General features: G+C 43.3%; 1 protein-coding gene across 1 annotated transcript in view; it reads right to left on the bottom strand.

Annotated features, from left to right (window-relative positions):
• Nucleotides 1-1,510: 1,510 nt before the first annotated feature.
• LOC137427257 (uncharacterized) overlaps nt 1,511-19,092 on the bottom strand; it is a gene marked incomplete at its 3' end in the record, with an annotated part of 346,903 nt that continues 329,321 nt past the window's right edge. Inside the window, 5 exon segments of the mRNA XM_078778504.1 lie at nt 1,511-1,723; nt 1,828-1,926; nt 2,131-2,259; nt 2,449-2,520; nt 5,860-5,932. Of these exon segments, the coding sequence (XP_078634630.1) occupies nt 1,511-1,723; nt 1,828-1,926; nt 2,131-2,259; nt 2,449-2,520; nt 5,860-5,932 (586 nt within the window).

Genomic DNA, 19,092 nt, shown 5'->3' on the forward strand with positions numbered 1-19,092 from the left:
GGAAACATTCATTAAAACACATTCAACAAAAAGACATCCAGGAACGCAGCACAGGGGGACCACGAGGGAAAGACAGTACAGAGGGAAACATTCATTAAAACACATTCAACAAAAAGACATCCAGGAACACAGCACAGGGGGACCGCGAGGGAAAGACAGTACAGGGGGAAACATTCATTAAAACACATTCAACAAAAAGACATCCAGGAACGCAGCACAGGGGGACCGCGAGGGAAAGACAGTACAGGGGGAAACATTCATTAAAACACATTCAACAAAAAGACATCCAGGAACACAGCACAGGGGGACCGCGAGGGAAAGACAGTACAGGGGGAAATATTCATTAAAACACATTCAACAAAAAGACATCCAGGAACACAGTACAGGGGGACCGCGAGGGAAAGACAGTACAGGGGGAAACATTCATTAAAACACATTCAACAAAAAGACATCCAGGAACACAGCACAGGGGGACCGCGAGGGAAAGACAGTACAGGGGGAAACATTCATTAAAACACATTCAACAAAAAAACATCCAGGAACACAGCACAGGGGGACCGCGAGGGAAAGACAGTACAGGGGGTAACATTCATTAAAACACATTCAACAAAAAGACATCCAGGAACACAGCACAGGGGGACCGCGAGGGAAAGACAGTACAGGGGGAAATATTCATTAAAACACATTCAACAAAAAGACATCCAGGAACGCAGCAGAGGGGGACCACGAGGGAAAGACAGTACAGGGGGAAACATTCATTAAAACACATTCAACAAAAAGACATCCAGGAACACAGCACAGGGGGACCGCGAGGGAAAGACAGCACAGGGGGAAACATTCATTAAAACACATTCAACAAAAAGACATCCAGGAACGCAGCACAGGGGGACCACGAGGGAAAGACAGTACAGAGGGAAACATTCATTAAAACACATTCAACAAAAAGACATCCAGGAACACAGCACAGTTTATAAAGGGTTTATAAAGCAAGAAAGCAGCCTTGTTAGTATCAGATTGAACTTCAAGTCCTATACACAGGATCTACTAGGTCTATACCGTTCAGGAATATGCTTTTACAGATCTTCATCACTGTCCTGTGTCATTTTCGGCAAAATTAATTCGCAAATGCCAACATTAATTTTTGGATTCCTCATGCTCTGAAAATTCCAAAAATGTATAGTTTTGCTAATCTCCAAAATTTTTGAACGAAAAAAAACAGTGAACCTGACTAGTACAGGGTACAGGAACATTTGCCACCACTGGCTTTGAGGAGTGTTACGATCACCTCTGTGTGATAAATGTTAGCTCTTTCACGAGCCTCGATTCCGTATACAAAAAAAAAAAAAAAAAAAATGTAATATATATATATTTTTGATCATAGGCTTTACGGAGGTCGGTTCGTAAGTACGGGCGTTCGTAAGTCGGGCGTTCTTAACCCGGGGACTGCCTGTACAAAAGAAAAAAGTGTATTTATGGGTTTTTAGCAAATTCTGTGTGCGCAATGTTTTACCAAGGTCCTGTCCATGTGCCCTTTCATTTCCTTGCACGTACAGCAGTGAATAGCCATCGTAGAGCACCGATGTACCAGCTGGGCACGATGGAACGTCAGTCATCTGGCTGTGCCTGGTCAACATGAACCCATGGGGCATTGAGCCCGTGCCAGGGGAACCAATCCTGCCAGGTAAGCCAGCTGGACCTTGTGGACCTGGGAAGCCTCGTTCTCCTGTGGATGACAAAAGGAGAAATCTCACAAACCAATGATGCGTTCATCCCAGTGATACATAGGTTAGCTCATGGAGTACAACCTCAGCAGAAAGGATTTCTAACCTGAGAGACCTGGATTTCCCACATCACCCTTTACACCAGGGCTTCCATCAAATCCTGGACCACCGCTGCTGCCTGGAGGGCCTGGTGGCCCAACGGGTCCTGATAAAAGAGTGCATGATGTCAGCGTGTTTGAACTTCATCATGTACTCTGAATAATACAAAATACAAACCAAAAACATCTTAATTGGAATATCTACACCTTGGATGAAAGTTCCCACACTTTTATGACGATAAAGACAAATAAATGGCTGCACATTTGAAAACACCGCAAATTAATGGAGATAAATGATGTATATGCAATACCTGCTGGACCCGGTGGTCCTGGCAGGCCTGCAGGTCCAGGTGGTCCATTATTTCCCGGAAAACCAGGTGGTCCAGTGGCACCCTTAACAATTTTGGAAGGGCCACTCTCCCCTGGTGCTCCGACAGACCCTGAACAATACAAATGCCAATGAAAAATGGATTTGAAAAGGTACTCCTACAAATGGACACAATAATCTCTGAATATTCCTACAAAAGAAACAATATTTAAATATGTGGGAAATCTAAAATAATTATTTAATAAAAGACGGAGCGTTACATTCACGCACCAAAAATTATCATTAAAGTCTGCAGCCTTACCTTGTGGGCCAGGGAAACCTTTCTCTCCTAGAAATCCGCTCTGACCACTGCGACCAGGATCTCCCTTGCTACCTAAGAGTGAAAAATCCAGAAAACACTCAAAGGTCAACGTGTGTAAATCAGGTGTTTCTGTCACTGGTTTGGAAACCAATGTCTGACATGAAACTCGATTTTGTCGTAAAGTCAAGAACATCGTTTTTGTGTCAGGGTTGATGTGTTGGGTGCAAGACAAGGTTACAAGGTCATCTAGTATGTATGTATATATGTATATGTATATATGTATATGTATATATGAGGGTGCAAGACAAGGTTACAAGGTCATCTAGTATGTACGTATATATGTATATGTATATATGAGGGTGCAAGACAAGGTTACAAGGTCATCTAGTATGTATGTATATATGTATATGTATATATGTATATATGAGGGTGCAAGACAAGGTTACAAGGTCATCTAGTATGTACGTATATATTGTTGTGGTTTTTAGAACCCTCCACTTTGTAAATATATGTAATATTCCCTTATAAATAATCCCCTGTAAATATTCCCATTTTTGGTGTAAAGGTCAAAGGTCGCACCCTAGTTAGGCCACGAGCAACACGTAGCACACCGTAGGCTTCTTCTTTAGTTATTTCATTAGTATGTGTTTCAGGTAAGGATCTGTTTCCAATCGTTGAATCTGCGTTGTATTAATCAAATAACCTAGGCCCCTTCAATTATCCCCAATCTCTCTCTCTCTCCAAAGTGCCAGTAGCACCTACAAGCGGGGCTTGTCCTTCCCAATGCTGCCACATAATCTTATTGCCATCGTCGCTGCCTTAGCGCTCGCTCCAAACTCCATTGAACATGCGGTCGGCTCGAGGAAAGAAGGGGCGGAGCCACGGGAGGAGGTGTGGCCTCGCCCACGAGCCGTCGAGGGTGGAGCCAGTGAGCCCTCGCTGACCAACCAGGGCTGAGGTGAGCTCGTTAATAGGCGTGGCTCGATGAAGCGCGGCTTGATTTCTAAGTGGGTTATAAAAGCGCAAGCGCCAAGCCCTGGAGAGATGCACCAGGGAGAGAGAAGGAGTCAAACCTGGAGAGATGCGCCACGGAGAGAGGAGTCAAACTAGAACTGCGCGAGGGAAGCCCTTTGATGAAGAACTGCACAGGGGACCGTTGCGATTGAGAGAACAGCGCAGAGACGGCGGATGATAAGAACACTGTGCAGAGGATCGCTTGGAACCATCGTTTGATACAAACTGCCGTTTGGTTTGAGAGCGTTCGGCACGCTATACGCACGCAGCATCCCCGCCCCTCGAATATGTAAGGTCCGGTCGTGCGCCAACGACACGCGAAGCTGCCTGCCATTCTTTGCGGCGGACCAGGAGCCTGGAACCATCTGCTTGGACCCTTCTCTTCCTTCCCACCACCACCACCCCATTCGTGGAAGTGTGTTTGTATTGTCCTGGGCATGTTATATAAGAGTGTATAAGGTTGCCCTATGCCCTTTTATTTCCTTCTTTTGTATATTCTTGCCTTCGTTTCCTCTTTTAGTGTAGTTAATAAATCATATTTGTTCTTTTCTTACCTTTTGGTTTCCTCTCGTCCGATCGTCTTTGTCTTTTCCCCATTGAGTACCTGTGGCACGATTAGATCCGCTCAGAATCGGGTTAGTTTTATTGCTAACGGCTCGAGCTTCGGATTGCTAAACCGCTCGGCAATCTTCCATCTTGTCCGTGGCTCGGGCAGAAGTAGCGCCCTGCTTTGCGGCGAGGTTGGCGAAGGTATCTGGGAACCCATTGACCAGTCACCCTGGTCAGCCTCAACCCCGCAAAGGAGCGTGATATCTTCCAGGACTCGGACGGCCAGCTTAATAGATGAGGGGATTAAACCCCCCTCGGTAAGGGGAGCACCGTAAACCGAGATCCGCAACAATATGTATATGTATATATGTATATATGAGGGTGCAAGACAAGGTTACAAGGTCATCTATTATGTATGTATGTATGTATGTATATGTATATATGAGGGTGCAAGACAAGGTTACAAGGTCATCTAGTATGTATGTATATATGTATATGTATATATGAGGGTGCAAGACAAGGTTACAAGGTCATCTATTATGTATGTATATATGTATATGTATATATGAGGGTGCAAGACAAGGTTACAAGGTCATCTAGTGTATATGTATATATGTATATGTATATATGAGGGTGCAAGACAAGGTTACAAGGTCATCTAGTATGTACGTATATATGTATATGTATATATGAGGGTGCAAGACAAGGTTACAAGGTCATCTAGTATGTACGTATATATGTATAAATGTATATGTATATATGAGGGTGCAAGACAAGGTTACAAGGTCATCTAGTGTATATGTATATATGTATATGTATATATGAGGGTGCAAGACAAGGTTACAAGGTCATCTAGTATGTACGTATATATGTATATGTATATATGAGGGTGCAAGACAAGGTTACAAGGTCATCTAGTATGTACGTATATATGTATATGTATATATGAAGGTGCAAGACAAGGTTACAAGGTCATCTAGTATGTACGTATATATGTATATATGTATATGTATATATGAGGGTACAAGACAAGGTTACAAAGTCATCTATTATGTATGTATATATATATATATATATATATATATATATATATATATATATATATATATATATATGTATATATGTATATGTATATATGAGGGTGCAAGACAAGGTTACAAGGTCATCTAGTATGTATGTATATATGTATATGTATATATGAGGGTGCAAGACAAGGTTACAAGGTCATCTAGTATGTACGTATATATGTATATGTATATATGTATATGTATATATGAGGGTGCAAGACAAGGTTACAAGGTCATCTAGTATGTATGTATATATATCTATATATCTATGAGGGTGGAAGGTTCATACTGGCACTTGCATGTGGGTCCAGTGGGGGTCAGGGAGGAGGTCTGCCACATTTGAGTACATAATAAATAGATGTTCTTTAGCCAGGTGTAAATCTTTAATCTACCTTAGCAATCATGGAATAAAATAATCATCTTGTCTTTTTTGATTTTCTGTTGAAGGTTGATGATTCCAAAAAGCAAAATCATACGATCATTGCACCAACTGCAGATTGGTAAAGGTCAAACACATACATTCAAATTTAGTCAGGACACTGGCACACAAAGGCCTACTATTCTTCAAGAGTTCCATGAGACCTTTAATAAACACAGACGGGACAGCCAGCCTCACAAGAACATCTGGGAGACATGCTTGGAGATGCAGCACCCCCTGCTGCTATTATATCGATTGTTTTTTAGATCAAATTATTTTGAGAAACAGATGGAATATGAGGAGCTCAGAAAGAAGAACTCTCACTATCTGCTTGTCCTTTATGTTGAAGTGAATGAATCTCACCTGGAAAGCCAGGTGTACCTGCAGGACCGGGATCACCCTTCGGCCCATCAAAGCCAGGCCGTCCTGGGCCACCCTGAGGGGAAAAGAAAACAGACTTTTTAATAATCACGTGTATATATATATATATATCTATCTAACGAAGATGTCTGTGCTCTTGTCTGACACGTTTCCTCTCTCACCACTTCACGCATCGTCACCAAATTCCATCAGTATCATTTACAATGTCTTACATTCTGCTTGTGGCATCTAAATGTACAATACTTCCAATTTTTATTCCGGAAGGCCCTGTCAAAAGTAGACTTATGCCAAAGTGTTCGCCATACCAGATGCCATCACTGTATTCTGTTTGGGCTTCAGCCAACCCATCACAGGTTTGTTGTTATTGTTATCTCCATTTATTCTAATCGGTGCAGGATTGTTGTTGTTGTTGTTGTTGTTGTTGTTCGATGGCCCTCCTGTCCTATCAAGTGCCATTCCATCCCATCACCCAATCTTGATGGGAATATCTCCAACTTATCAATCATATCATCCCATCAAATTTAGGTTTACAACACAAGTATCCAACTTTTTGTAGTCTTCCTTGTATTTCGCAGCATATTCTCGATAACAAAACAAAAATCCTTTTCCAATATTATTGAGTTATAAGAATGTAGGTCCAGACGGTCTATCGATAACAACAACCATCTAAAGTAATCCGATTATGTAACACAGCTTACTGTGATCATTTGCGTTAAGCTATATTGCTGTGATGACTTCCTGGCAGGTAATAAATTATTGTACTCACTCCTCGCTATTTCATCTCCAGGTGCTGCACAACATAGTCGCCGGATGCCGAAACTTCGGAACCGGGCAATGATGCGCGCCCAAAGGGTGTATTCAGTTTTCAATACATCTGTTTGTTTGTTTGTTTGCTTGTTTATTTTCTTGTTTTCTTGTTTATTTTCTTGTTTATTTTCTTGTTTATTTTCTTGTTTTCTTTCTTGTTTTACTGTTTATTTTCTTGTTTTCTTGTTTATTTTCTTGTTATTTTCTTGTTTTCTTTCTTGTTTTCTTGTTTATTTTCTTGTTTATTTTCTTATTTAATTTCTTGTTTTCTTGTTTATTTTCTTGTTTTCTTGTTTATTTTCTTGTTTGTTTTCTTCTTTGTTTTCTTGTTTTCTTGTTTGTTTTCTTGTTTTCTTGTTTATTTTCTTGTTTTCTTTCTTGTTTTACTGTTTATTTTCTTGTTTTCTTGTTTATTTTCTTGTTTATTTTCTTGTTTTCTTTCTTGTTTTACTGTTTATTTTCTTGTTTATTTTCTTGTTTTCTTGTTTATTTTCTTGTTATTTTCTTGTTTTCTTGTTTATTTTCTTATTTAATTTCTTGTTTTCTTGTTTATTTCCTTGTTATTTTCTTGTTTTCTTTCTCGTTTTCTTGTTTATTTTCTTATTTAATTTCTTGTTTATTTTCTTGTTTTCTTGTTCATTTTCTTGTTTTCTTTCTTGTTTTCTTGTTTATTTTCTTGTTTGTTTTCTTCTTTGTTTTCTTGTTTTCTTGTTTGTTTGTCCGGGTGATATCTCAGCCATCCTTTGCGCTAGGAAGCTGAAATTTTGGCACAAAAGTGCGCACGTGCTTTGGCTAAAACTGTATTTTTTGTTTTTTAATTAATCAATTAATTGATTAATTACTTAATTATTATCGATTTATTAATTCCTTATTTATTTTCCTCCTCATATGGGCAATATCTCATTTGGCTGTAAAGGGTATTTTTGATTTATTGATTAATCAACTAATCGATTCATTATTTAATTTTTTGATTAATTAGTTAATTTTCAAAAAGTTAAACATTCAGATGAAACTGGTGGTTGAGGTATGTTGTTAACCAAGTGATTATTTTATGATCATTATTTATTTACTTTAATTAAGCAATAAATCAGTCAATTATTGCACACCGCTCCATGCCAATTCCGTGTCCATATGCTGCATAGCGGTATCACTGGGCACCGAAGGGGCAAAGTTATGTTATTACTTGCAAAAGCGAAGATTTTTCAAGTATATTGGTCGGTTGCGTTTGTGGTTCTGTCTGTCTGCCTGTCTATCTGTAGAGAGAGATCTCGTGAGATCACGGCGAGGTCACGTCTTTTCGAAGCTGTTCCATGCGCTCACGCTTTCGAAGCTAAGTGATATTTCTCAATTGTGTTTTTGTCGAGACTGTATCTATCTTTCGGTGTATGTACCTATAGCGTATCTTTTTGGAAAATTTTCGGTGCTAATTTTTCGTACATGTATCACAATCGTCGGTTAATGCGTATCGAGTATTCTGCGGCCTAGTACTCGTAGGCTTCGGTTCGGCTACCGTACCGTCACCGACCTTGTGGTTTTGTTTTTCTCTCAGCGATTCGTCGAATGCGCTGAAATTATTTTCGTTCTCTGTTTCGTCCCAGTCGTTCACCCCATACCTCCTTGTTTAATATCTCTACTCACAAAAAAAAAAAAAACCCAAAAAACATTTCCTTCCCAGGTCTTATTCGTTTATTTGTTGTTCTTTTTGTTCGTTCGTTCTTCGTTCGCGATCACGCGATCACGTGGTTAGAAATGTATAATCTCTCCCCTGAACAACTATTTTCTCTCATATATTATAACACCCTTTTCTTCTTTTCCTACAAAAGGATGCTTTCGTCTTGCTCACCAAATCTATTCATTCCAAAAAAAATATATAATACCATCTCTTACAGTTCCTCCTTTCTACATTCCCTAAACTATCCAGAACTCCACCCCTCCTCCAGTGTCCTCAAACGTATTTTTGACTCGAAGGTCTCAAACTCATTTTGCAAAAAATGTTCGTTTCCCATGAATCGTACACTTTTCAAAATCCAATCTCACCCCTCCCCTCCAAATCCTCCCCATCACCCATCCCTTTCAAATCTCCCCCCTTGCCCCTTCCCTCCCCTCCCTCGTAAACTCCCCCCACACCCCTCCCCTCCGAGACTCTCCCTCGCTCCTCCCCTCCTAGACTCCCCTCTCACCCCTCCTCCTCAAAGCATCCTCCCTGCTTCTTCCCCCTTCCAACTTTCACCTTCATCTCCCCCAACCTTCTGCCTCGCTCTTCCCCCTCCTCAAATAACACCTCACTGTGCCTCACCCAATCTCCATCAAACCTTTTGTCCGCCCCATTCTTCCCTTTCTCCAAGCTATTCTGAAATCTCTGTAATCTCTGACACACCTTCAACAGCTCTCCCTACCTCTCCCTCCTCTTCCACATCTTACCCTACCCCTCCCCCCCCCCCTGTTCTGGACCCGATGCTCCCCCTTCCTCTTCATTAACGGTATGGACCTCAAACATCCGGGGCCTTCGCTCAAACTTGACTGACCTCTCCATACAGGTTGCTTCTGACAAACCAGATGTGATCTGCTCAACAGAAACTTTCCTCCTTCATGATGTCTCTGATGCCTTGGTATCTCTCCCAGGTTACTCCCTCCTCCGGTATGATAGACCTGAGCCTCGTCCTGGAGGTGGGGTTGCTATCTTTATAAAAAACTCTCTTCCTCACTCGCCCTCCACTGCCCTCTCTCCACCTCACCCCCAGGAATACCTTTGGCTACGGCTTCCCCTTCGCTCCCACCTTTTGTTCATATGTGTGTTGTACCGTCCACCAAACAGCGATGACTCCATCTACATCTCACTGTCTGATAATATGTACCAACTTCTATCTACCCATCCCAACTCTCTCTTCCACATATGTGGTGATTTCAATTGTCACCATGCCAGTTGGCTGGGTGTGGGTACCTCTCTCACCAGCCATGGCTCTTCAGCAAAGGACTTCTGCGACTCACTGGGACTGACACAATCTGTCAATTTCCCGACCCGAATCTCAGTCAACGGAGCATCTTCTCTTCTGGATTTGGTTATGACAAACTTCCCTGAAAATGTCTGCTGCTCTTCTTCTGCTCCAATCGGCTCATCTGATCATGTGCTTGTCAAAGTGGACATCTCTCTGACCATTCTCAGAGAGCCTCCTCAGCGTCGACGAGTCTGGCATTTCACTCAGGCCAACTGGCACGGTCTTCAAGCAGCCATCAATCATCTGGACTGGTCTCCCATCTCTACCGCCTCTGACATCAACTCATCCTGGGAATTCTTTCAAAGTAAATTGCTCTCTCTCATGCACAGATTTATCCCATCTCGTCTTCAGTTGTCATACCCTTCCTCCCGTCCATGGTACACGGAATCTTGTGGTGAGGCTGTTGCCCTGAAACAACTTGCTTTCGTCTCCTGGAAAGCAAATCCAACGGAAGGAAATCTCATTTCCTTTCACAAAGCCCGAAACAAGTGTGTGTCCACCCTCAGGAGAGCCAGGAAACAATATCTCACCGTTCTCAAGACCGAACTCTCTTATCTGTCTCCCTCTTCCAAATCCTGGTGGCGTCTGGTCAAATCTGTTTCTGGTGTTTGTTCCCCCTCCATCCCCTCCCTCACCTCAAACGGCTTAACGGCTGACTCCGCACGTGAAAGAGCTGAATGCCTCAACTCTGTGTTTGCCTCTAAATCTTGTGTCCCAAACCCATCCCTCTCTGTACCCACCGTACCCAGTCGTACCCAGCTGCTCCTGGACTCTGTGTCCTTTCCTCCTGACAAGGTGGAAAAGTTTCTGTCAACCCTCGACTCTGATTCTGCAACTGGTCCTGACAGCATCAGCCCACGGGTCCTAAAATCATGTTCTTCTGCTCTTTCACTCCCTCTTTCTGTTCTCTTCACCCTCTCTTTTGCTCAAGGTCATCTGCCATCTGCTTGGAAATCAGCCAACATCACCGCTTTGCACAAAAAAGGTGCAAAAACAGATCCCAGCAACTACCGACCAATCAGCCTTCTCCCAATTATCAGCAAAGTCATGGAATCCATCATTGCTTCAGATATGAAATCTTTCCTCTTCTCCAATGGCTTGATCTCTGATCATCAATTTGGTTTCAGACCTGGTCACTCTACTCTGGACATGCTGCTTCTGCTTTCTCAACAATGGATGGAGGTCCTCAACGCCAAACAGGAAATTAGAGCTGTCTCCCTTGACATTTCACGTGCCTTCGATACAGTCTGGCACCCTGCTGTGCTCACCAAACTCTCCTCCTTTGGTATCCATGGAAATCTCCACGCATGGCTGGCGGACTTCCTCTCTGGCCGTAGTCAACGTGTGGCCCTGAATGGGTTTCTCTCATCTCCTCTTCCTGTTCAGGCTGGAGTTCCCCAAGGTAGTGTTCTGGGCCCTGTGCTTTTTCTGGTCTTCATCAATGATCTCTCTGACTCTCTTGAAAATCCTCTCTATCTCTTTGCTGACGACTCTACGCTCTGTCGCTCCATTCCTCATCCCTCAGTTCGGCAGTCTGCAGCCTCCTCACTCTCTGCAGACCTGGACAAAATCACAGACTGGGCAAACAAATGGAACTTGTCTTTCAATCCTGATAAATCTCACACTCTTACGATGTCTCTCCGAAAAGACCGACTGGAAAACCCTCCCATCCACTTTCTGAATAATCCTCTCCAAGAAGTTCTGTCACTCAAGCTTTTGGGTCTCACTATTTGCCATGATCTTTCCTGGGAAAACCACATTTGAAATCTGGCCTCCAAAGCCAGTCGCTGACTGGGCATCCTCCGTCGTGCGAAGTCCTTCCTTGGCACACCTAAGCTCCTCACCACATACAAGGCTTTCATCCGCAGCTCTATGGAATACTGATCTCCCCTCTGGTCTGGTGTTCCTGCCTCACACCTAGCCCGTCTTCACGCTGTTGAAACCAAAGTGTTCAGAATCATTGGAATCTCCCGCGATGAAGCTAACTCCAAGGGCCTTTCACTCACTCACCGCAGGCAGGTTGGTGGTCTTTCCGTCTTCTACCGACTCCTCTCTGGCCTTGCCCCCCCAGCCCTCTCTGGGCTCTGTCCCCCAAATATTCCTACAGGTCGCACAAGATCTGCCTGCAACCCTCTTATGGTTAAACTGCCAAAATCAAGACTTTCTGCTCACCTTCACACCTTCATTCCTCTTTTCTCCTGCCTCTGGAACAAACTCCCTCACTCTCTTCAATCCCACTGCACCCTCCAGGTCTTTAAAACAGCTGTTCACCACCATCTCTTATCCTCCCCCATCCAAAACCTTGATATTTTCTACCCCCGCTAATTTCGGTCCCCTTGTGTTTTATACCTCTCCCCCCCCCGCCCTCCCCCTCCCACGCCTCCTGCCCCCAAGCCCTCTCCCTCCCACACTTCTCCCTGCTCTCAAATGTTGTGGTTGTGTGCTTCCCCTTCTCTCCACATCTTGTCTTCCGCTCCCTCTTTTTGTGTGTTTTGTTTGTCTGGTTGATTTGTTTGTGAAATAAATGTTAGCTCTTTCACGAGCCTCGATTCAGTATACAAAAAAAAAAAAAAAAAAAAAAAAAAAAATCTGTCTGTCTGCCTGTTTGTCTCTTTGTTTGTTTGTTTGTCACCGGCCTACAGGTCACAATTTTCAACCGATCTTCACCAAATGGTAGAGTTGGTCAAAAGCAAGAAGCCTATTGTTTTTGGGGTCAAAAGGTCAAAAGGTCAACATAGGCCAAAGGTCAACAACTTTGCTAGATTTCTAAAATCCTCAATTTTCATCTGATTGACCTGAAATTTGAAGAGGACTTACATATCTGGTCACTGAATTCAACCACCAAGTATTTTTGAGGCCAACATAGGCCAAAAGGTCAACATAGGCAAAAATTCTAAAATCCCCATTTTTCATCCAATTGACTTGAAATTTGAAGATGACTTGCATATCTGGTCACTGAATTCAACCACTAAGTATTTTTGAGGTCAACATAGGCCAAAAGGTTAACATAGGCCACATTTCCAAAGTCCTCAATTTTCATCCAATTGACTTGAAATTTGAAGATGACTTGCATATCTGGTCACTGAATTCAACCACTAAGTATTTTTGAGGTCAACATAGGCCAAAAGGTTAACATAGGCCACATTTCTAAAATCCTCAATTTTCATCCAATTGACTTGAAATTTGAAGATGACTTGCATATCTTGTCACTGAATTCAACCACTAAGTATTTTTGAGGTCAACATAGGCCAAAAGGTTAACATAGGCCACATTTCCAAAGTCCTCAATTTTCATCCAATTGACTTGAAATTTGAAGAGGACCTGCATATCTGGTCACTGAGTTCAACCACCAAGTATTTTTGAGGTCAACATAGGCCAAAAGGTTAACATAGGCCACATTTATAAAATCCTCAATTTTCATCCAATTGACTTGAAATTTGAAGATGACTTGCATATCTGGTCACTGAATTCAACCACTAAGTATTAGGTCAACATAGGCCAAAAGGTTAACATAGGCCACATTTCTAAAATCCTCAATTTTCATCCAATTGACTTGAAATTTGAAGAGGACTTGCATATCTGGTCACTGAGTTCAACCACCAAGTATTTTTGACGTCAACATAGGCCAAAAGGTCAACATACGCCAAGTTTTTAAAATCCTCAATTTTCATCCGATTGACTTGAAAACTGAACAGCATTTGCACATAGAGTCACTAAATAGGAAAACTAACTATTTTTGAGGTCAAAAGGTCAAAGGTCAACTCAAGGTCAACCTTAAAAAATCATCATTTTTCATCTGAAAAATCGTCACTTTTCTTCCTGTTGACCCGAGCTTTGATCAAGATTGTCAATTTTAATCTTGATGAAATGGACAATTTGCTGTATCAATGGAATTTGTTTTCTTGGGGTGGGGGGGCGGATTTTGCAAGTATCGTGCTCCGCATGACGTCTTCTTGTTTATTTATTTGGCATGGGGTCGGTGTACTTTGAATGTAGCTCTACTTGTCTTGTAATATGTTAACAATCATGAGGATGATACATGTTTATGGGCCATAGCGAGTCTATATCTAGTAGGTGTTATGCATGTTATGTCACTCATCACCAGAACTTCCGTTTCATTGCCTGAATCGGCTCATTTACACCATGTTTTCGAGGGGCCACTTAGGACCGGGCCGGAAGTGTCCATGAAAGTGTGTTTGGCATTCACACCATACCAGGCCACCATGAAATAATAAGTCACATATGTTTTGCACATGTGACATCACGCACTTCTTAACTGATGCTGCACATAATTATCGAACCAGAGTAGAGTGAATTGCTGCACTTGCATGTTTTGCCAACACCAAGACAAACTTATTGCCTGCACAGACTTGAGTATGTACGCCATTTTTGTGCTTCCCCTCTTTGTGTTAACAGCCCTGGTATTCGAGAAGGTGAGTCTCTCTATTCAACACCCTGCCCATGGCCAATCACATTGGTCGAGAACACAACGTCATGCCGCCCGGCCTGGTCCCAAGCGACCTCGACGAGGTGGAGCAACGGAGCCCATTGAGGAGTCAAGCTTAAGTAGTTTCCAGTCATCTGTAAATTTCAGTTATTTTTCAAAGGAGGAAGAGCTTTTGTTGCTCAGATTGAGCAAGGTGACCTGTGAAAGGTCACCTGTGAAAGGTGACCTTTACACAAAAAAGGTGCAAAAACAGATCCTTGCAACTACAGACCAATCAGCCTGCTCCAAATTATCAGCAAAGTCATGGAATCCATCATTGCTTCAGATGTCAAATCCTTCCTCTTCTCCAATAGCTTGATCTCTGATCATCAATTTGGTTTCAGACCAGGCCATTCTACTCTGGACATGCTGCTTCTGCTGTCTCAACAATGGATGGAGGTCCTCAATGTCAAACAGGAAATTAGAGCTGTCTCCCTTGACATATCACGTGCCTTCGATACGGTCTGGCACCCAGCTCTGCTCACCAAAATAACCTCCTATGGTATCCATGGAAATCTCCACTCATGGCTTGCGGACTTCCTCTCTGGTCGTAGGCAACGTGTGGCCCTGAATGGATTTCTTTCATCTCCCCTTCCTGTTCTGGCTGGAGTTCCCCAAGGTAGTGTTCTGGGCCCTGTGCTATTTCTGGTCTTCATCAATGATCTCTCCGACTCTCTGAAAAATCCTCTCTATCTCTTTGCTGATGACTCCACTATCTGCCGCTCCGTTCCTCATCCCTAAGATCGGCAGTCTGCAGCCTCCTCACTCTCTGCAGACCTGGACAAAATCACAGACTGGGCAAACAAGTGGAACATGTCTTTCAATCCTGACAAATCTCACACTCTTACTATGTCTCTCCGAAAAGACCGACTGGCAAACCCTCCCATCTACTTTCTCAACAATCCTCTCCAAGAAGTTCTGTCGCTCAAGATTTTGGGTCTCACTATCTGCCATGATCTTTCTTGGGAAAACGACATTTCCAAGCTGGCCTCCAAAGCCAGTCGCCGACTGGGCATCCTCCGTCATGTGAAGTCCTTCCTTGGCACACCTGAGCTCCTCACCACATACAAGGCTTTCATCCGCAGCTCAATGGAATACTGTTCCCCCCTCTGGGCCAATGCTCCTGCCTCACACCTAGCTCGGCTTCACGCTGTTGAAACCAAAGCTTTCAGAATCATTGGAATCTCCTGAAATGAAGCTAACTCCGAGGGCCTTTCACTCACCGCAGGCAGGTTGGTGGTCTTTCTGTCTTCTACCGACTCCTCTCCGGCCTTGCTCCCCCAGCTCTCTCTGTGTTCTGTCCCCCTAATATTCCTACAGGTCGCACAAGATCTGCCAGCAACCCTCTTATGGTTAAACTGCCAAAATCTAGGCTCTCTGCTCACCTTCACTCTTTCATTCCCCTTTTCTCCCGCCCCTGGAACAAACTCCCCCACTCCCTTCAATCCCACTCCTCCCTCCAGGTCTTTAAAACAGCTGTTCACCACCATCTCTTATCTTCCCCCATCCAAAACCTTGATGTTTTATACTCCCGTGAATTCACTCCAGATACACTTTTTTGAAATTCCAACTTCTTTCCTGGAAGTCCTTGCAGTGTTCATGTGTTTTATACCTCTCCCACCTCCCCCCCAAGCCCTCTCCCTCCCACATTTCTCTCGATGTCCCTGCTCTCAAATGTTGTGTTTGTGTCCTTCCCCCTCTCTCCCCATCTTGTCTACCGCTCCCCTTATTTTGTGTTTTATGTGTCGGTTTGACTTTTTGTGTGATTAATGTTCGCTCTTTCACGAGCCTCGATCTTGTATACAAAAAAAACAAAAAAAACAACTGAAAATGCATTTCTGCCGCCATCATACAAAAAAAGGCAATTCTTTGTATGTATGTCTGATGATTATAGAATCGAAAACGGCTGGGCTAATCTCCAGCAAATTTAACAAACCTGTTCGGGGCATCCAGGTCATGGGCATAAACTAATGGCCCTCACCCACTCCCTTGCCATTGTCAAGAATGGGGGGTACTACACATGATTTTCGCATATGCACACAGAATAGTACAAGTGGTTTAACCTGTGACCCCTGCTGGAGAGAGCGAGTATTGACACCTTTTTTCGCCCCCAGAATGAAAGGTGTTTCTCTTACTAAAATGAGATGCATCCATCCAAAGAATAAGCAGGACCTCAAGCATGGAGGGGGTATTCGACCAAATGTTGCTACCAGTGGGAGTGGGTGTTCATATTCACGCACGTTTAGATAAACAAATTGCGGATTGCAGTTGAGAATGGGAAAGATTTGCAGACGAATCAACAGGACTTGGTGCGCAGTACTCGCTTTCTCTCTGATAGGTTTTATGTTTTTACCAACCTTTGAAGTCAATAATCATTTTGAGTTTATTTGTATTATGACATCACAATAGGAACAGCACTAAATGCAACATGTTTACATATGCTTCATTTTCTTCGGGGGGGAGGGGAGGGGGGTTGTTTTCCATCCTTGTCATATGATACAACTCCCCACATGGGATATAATCTGGATTTCTTCGAATATGCCAAATAAATAACGATATTTATTTTCAAGTTATTAGTCGTTAATCTGTAATAATGCTGATTTAAGTCAATCGGGATAATTTATTCCGATCACAATGTGGTATCTACAATGTTATACAAAACCCACTTTCCAGCCAAAATATTCTTCCATGGGACCATTTCTCTCTTGAAATGCCATACAGATCATCCTGCAGGTGATACTGTTACACTTTCTCACAGCATCACCGCTTCGATCATTCACCATCTCAGCTCTCAAAATATGAATAAAGGCCACCGAATTCTTAAGCTTGCACTGTTGTCACCAATTTTATTTGATTCAATATGGTGGCTGCGCTTGCCACTGTGACCGAGAGTTAAGTTTTCTACTGGGACCTAGAGCTGAGTTGCTTACTGGAACCTAGAGTTAAGTTTTCTACTGGGACCTAGAGCTGAGTTACTTACTGGAACCTAGAGTTGAGTTTCTTACTGGAACCTAGAGTTGAGTTTCTTACTGGGACCTAGATCTGGGTTTGTTACTGGGACCTAGAGCAGAGCTTCTTACTGGAACCTAGAGCTGGGTTTGTGACTGGAACCTAGAGTTGAGTTTCTTACTGGAACCTAGAGTTGAGTTTCTTACTTGAACCTAGAGTTGAGTTTCTTACTGGGACCTAGAGCTGAGTTTCTTACTGGGACCTAGAGCTGAGTTTCTTACTGGGACCTAGAGCTGAGTTTCTTACTGGAACCTAGAGCTGGGTTTGTTACTGGAACCTAGAGTTGAGTTTCTTACTGGAACCTAGAGTTGAGTTTGTTACTGGGACCTAGAGCTGAGTTTCTTACTGGAACCTAGAGTTGAGTTTCTTACTGGGACCCAGAGCTGAGTTTCTTACTGGGACCTAGAGCTGAGTTTCTTACTGGAACCTAGAGCTGGGTTTGTTACTGGGACCGAGATCTGGGTTTGTTACTGGGACCTAGAGCAGAGCTTCTTACTGGAACCTAGAGCTGGGTTTGTTACTGGAACCTAGAGTTGAGTTTCTTACTGGAACCTAGAGTTGAGTTTCTTACTGGGACCTAGAGCTGAGTTTCTTACTGGAACCTAGAGTTGAGTTTCTTACTGGGACCCAGAGCTGAGTTTCTTACTGGGACCTAGAGCTGAGTTTCTTACTGGAACCTAGATCTGGGTTTGTTACTGGGACCTAGATCTGGATTTGTTACTGGGACCTAGAGCAGAGCTTCTTACTGGAACCTAGAGCTGGGTTTGTTACTGGAACCTAGAGTTGAGTTTCTTACTGGAACCTAGAGTTGAGTTTCTTACTGGAACCTAGAGTTGAGTTTCTTACTGGGACCTAGAGCTGAGTTTCTTACTGGGACCTAGAGCTGAGTTTCTTACTGGGACCTAGAGCTGAGTTTCTTACTGGAACCTAGAGCTGGGTTTGTTACTGGAACCTAGAGTTGAGTTTCTTACTGGAACCTAGAGTTGAGTTTGTTACTGGGACCTAGAGCTGAGTTTCTTACTGGAACCTAGAGTTGAGTTTCTTACTGGGACCCAGAGCTGAGTTTGTTACTGGGACCTAGAGCTGAGCTTCTTACTGGAACCTAGAGTTGAGTTTGTTACTGGGACCTAGAGCTGAGTTTGTTATTGTCACCTAGAGTTGTTTCTGACTGGGACCGAGAGCTGAGTTTCTTACTGGAACCTAGAGCTGAGTGTGTTACTGGAACCTAGAGCTGAGTTTCTTACTGGAACCTAGAGCTGAGTTTCTTACTGGAACCTAGAGTTGAGTTTGTTACTGGGACCGAGAGCTGGGTTTATTACTGGAACCTAGAGCTGAGTTTATTACTGGAACCTAGAGCTAACTTTGTTACTGGGACCGAGAACTGGGTTTGTTACTGGGACCTAGAGCTGGGTTTGCTTCTGGGACCTAGAGCTGGGTTTGCTACTGGGACCTAGAGCTGAGTTTGCTACTGGGACCTAGAGCTGAGTTTCTTACAGGAACCTAGAGTTGAGTTTGTTACTGGGACTGAGAGCTGGGTTTGTTACTGGGACCTAGAGCTGGGTTTGTTACTGGGACCTAGAGCTGGGTTTGCTACTGGGACCTAGAGCTGGGTTTGTTACTGGGACCAAGAGCTGAGTTTCTTACTGGAACCTAGAGTTGAGTTTGTTACTGGGACCGAGAGCTGGGTTTCTTACTGGAACCTAGAGTTGAGTTTGTTACTGGGACCTCGAGCTGAGTTTCTTACTGGAACCTAGAGTTGAGTTTGTTACTGGGACCGAGAGCTGGGTTTCTTACTGGGACCTAGAGCTGAGTTTCTTACTGGGACCTAGAGCTGAGTTTCTTACTGGGACCAAGAGCTGAGTTTCTTACTGGAACCTAGAGCTGAGTTTCTTACTGGGACCAAGAGCTGAGTTTCTT

The sequence above is a fragment of the Myxine glutinosa genome, chromosome 5, assembly GCF_964187855.1.
Source record: "Myxine glutinosa chromosome 5, kmMyxGlut1.1, whole genome shotgun sequence".
NCBI lineage: Eukaryota > Metazoa > Chordata > Myxini > Myxiniformes > Myxinidae > Myxine > Myxine glutinosa.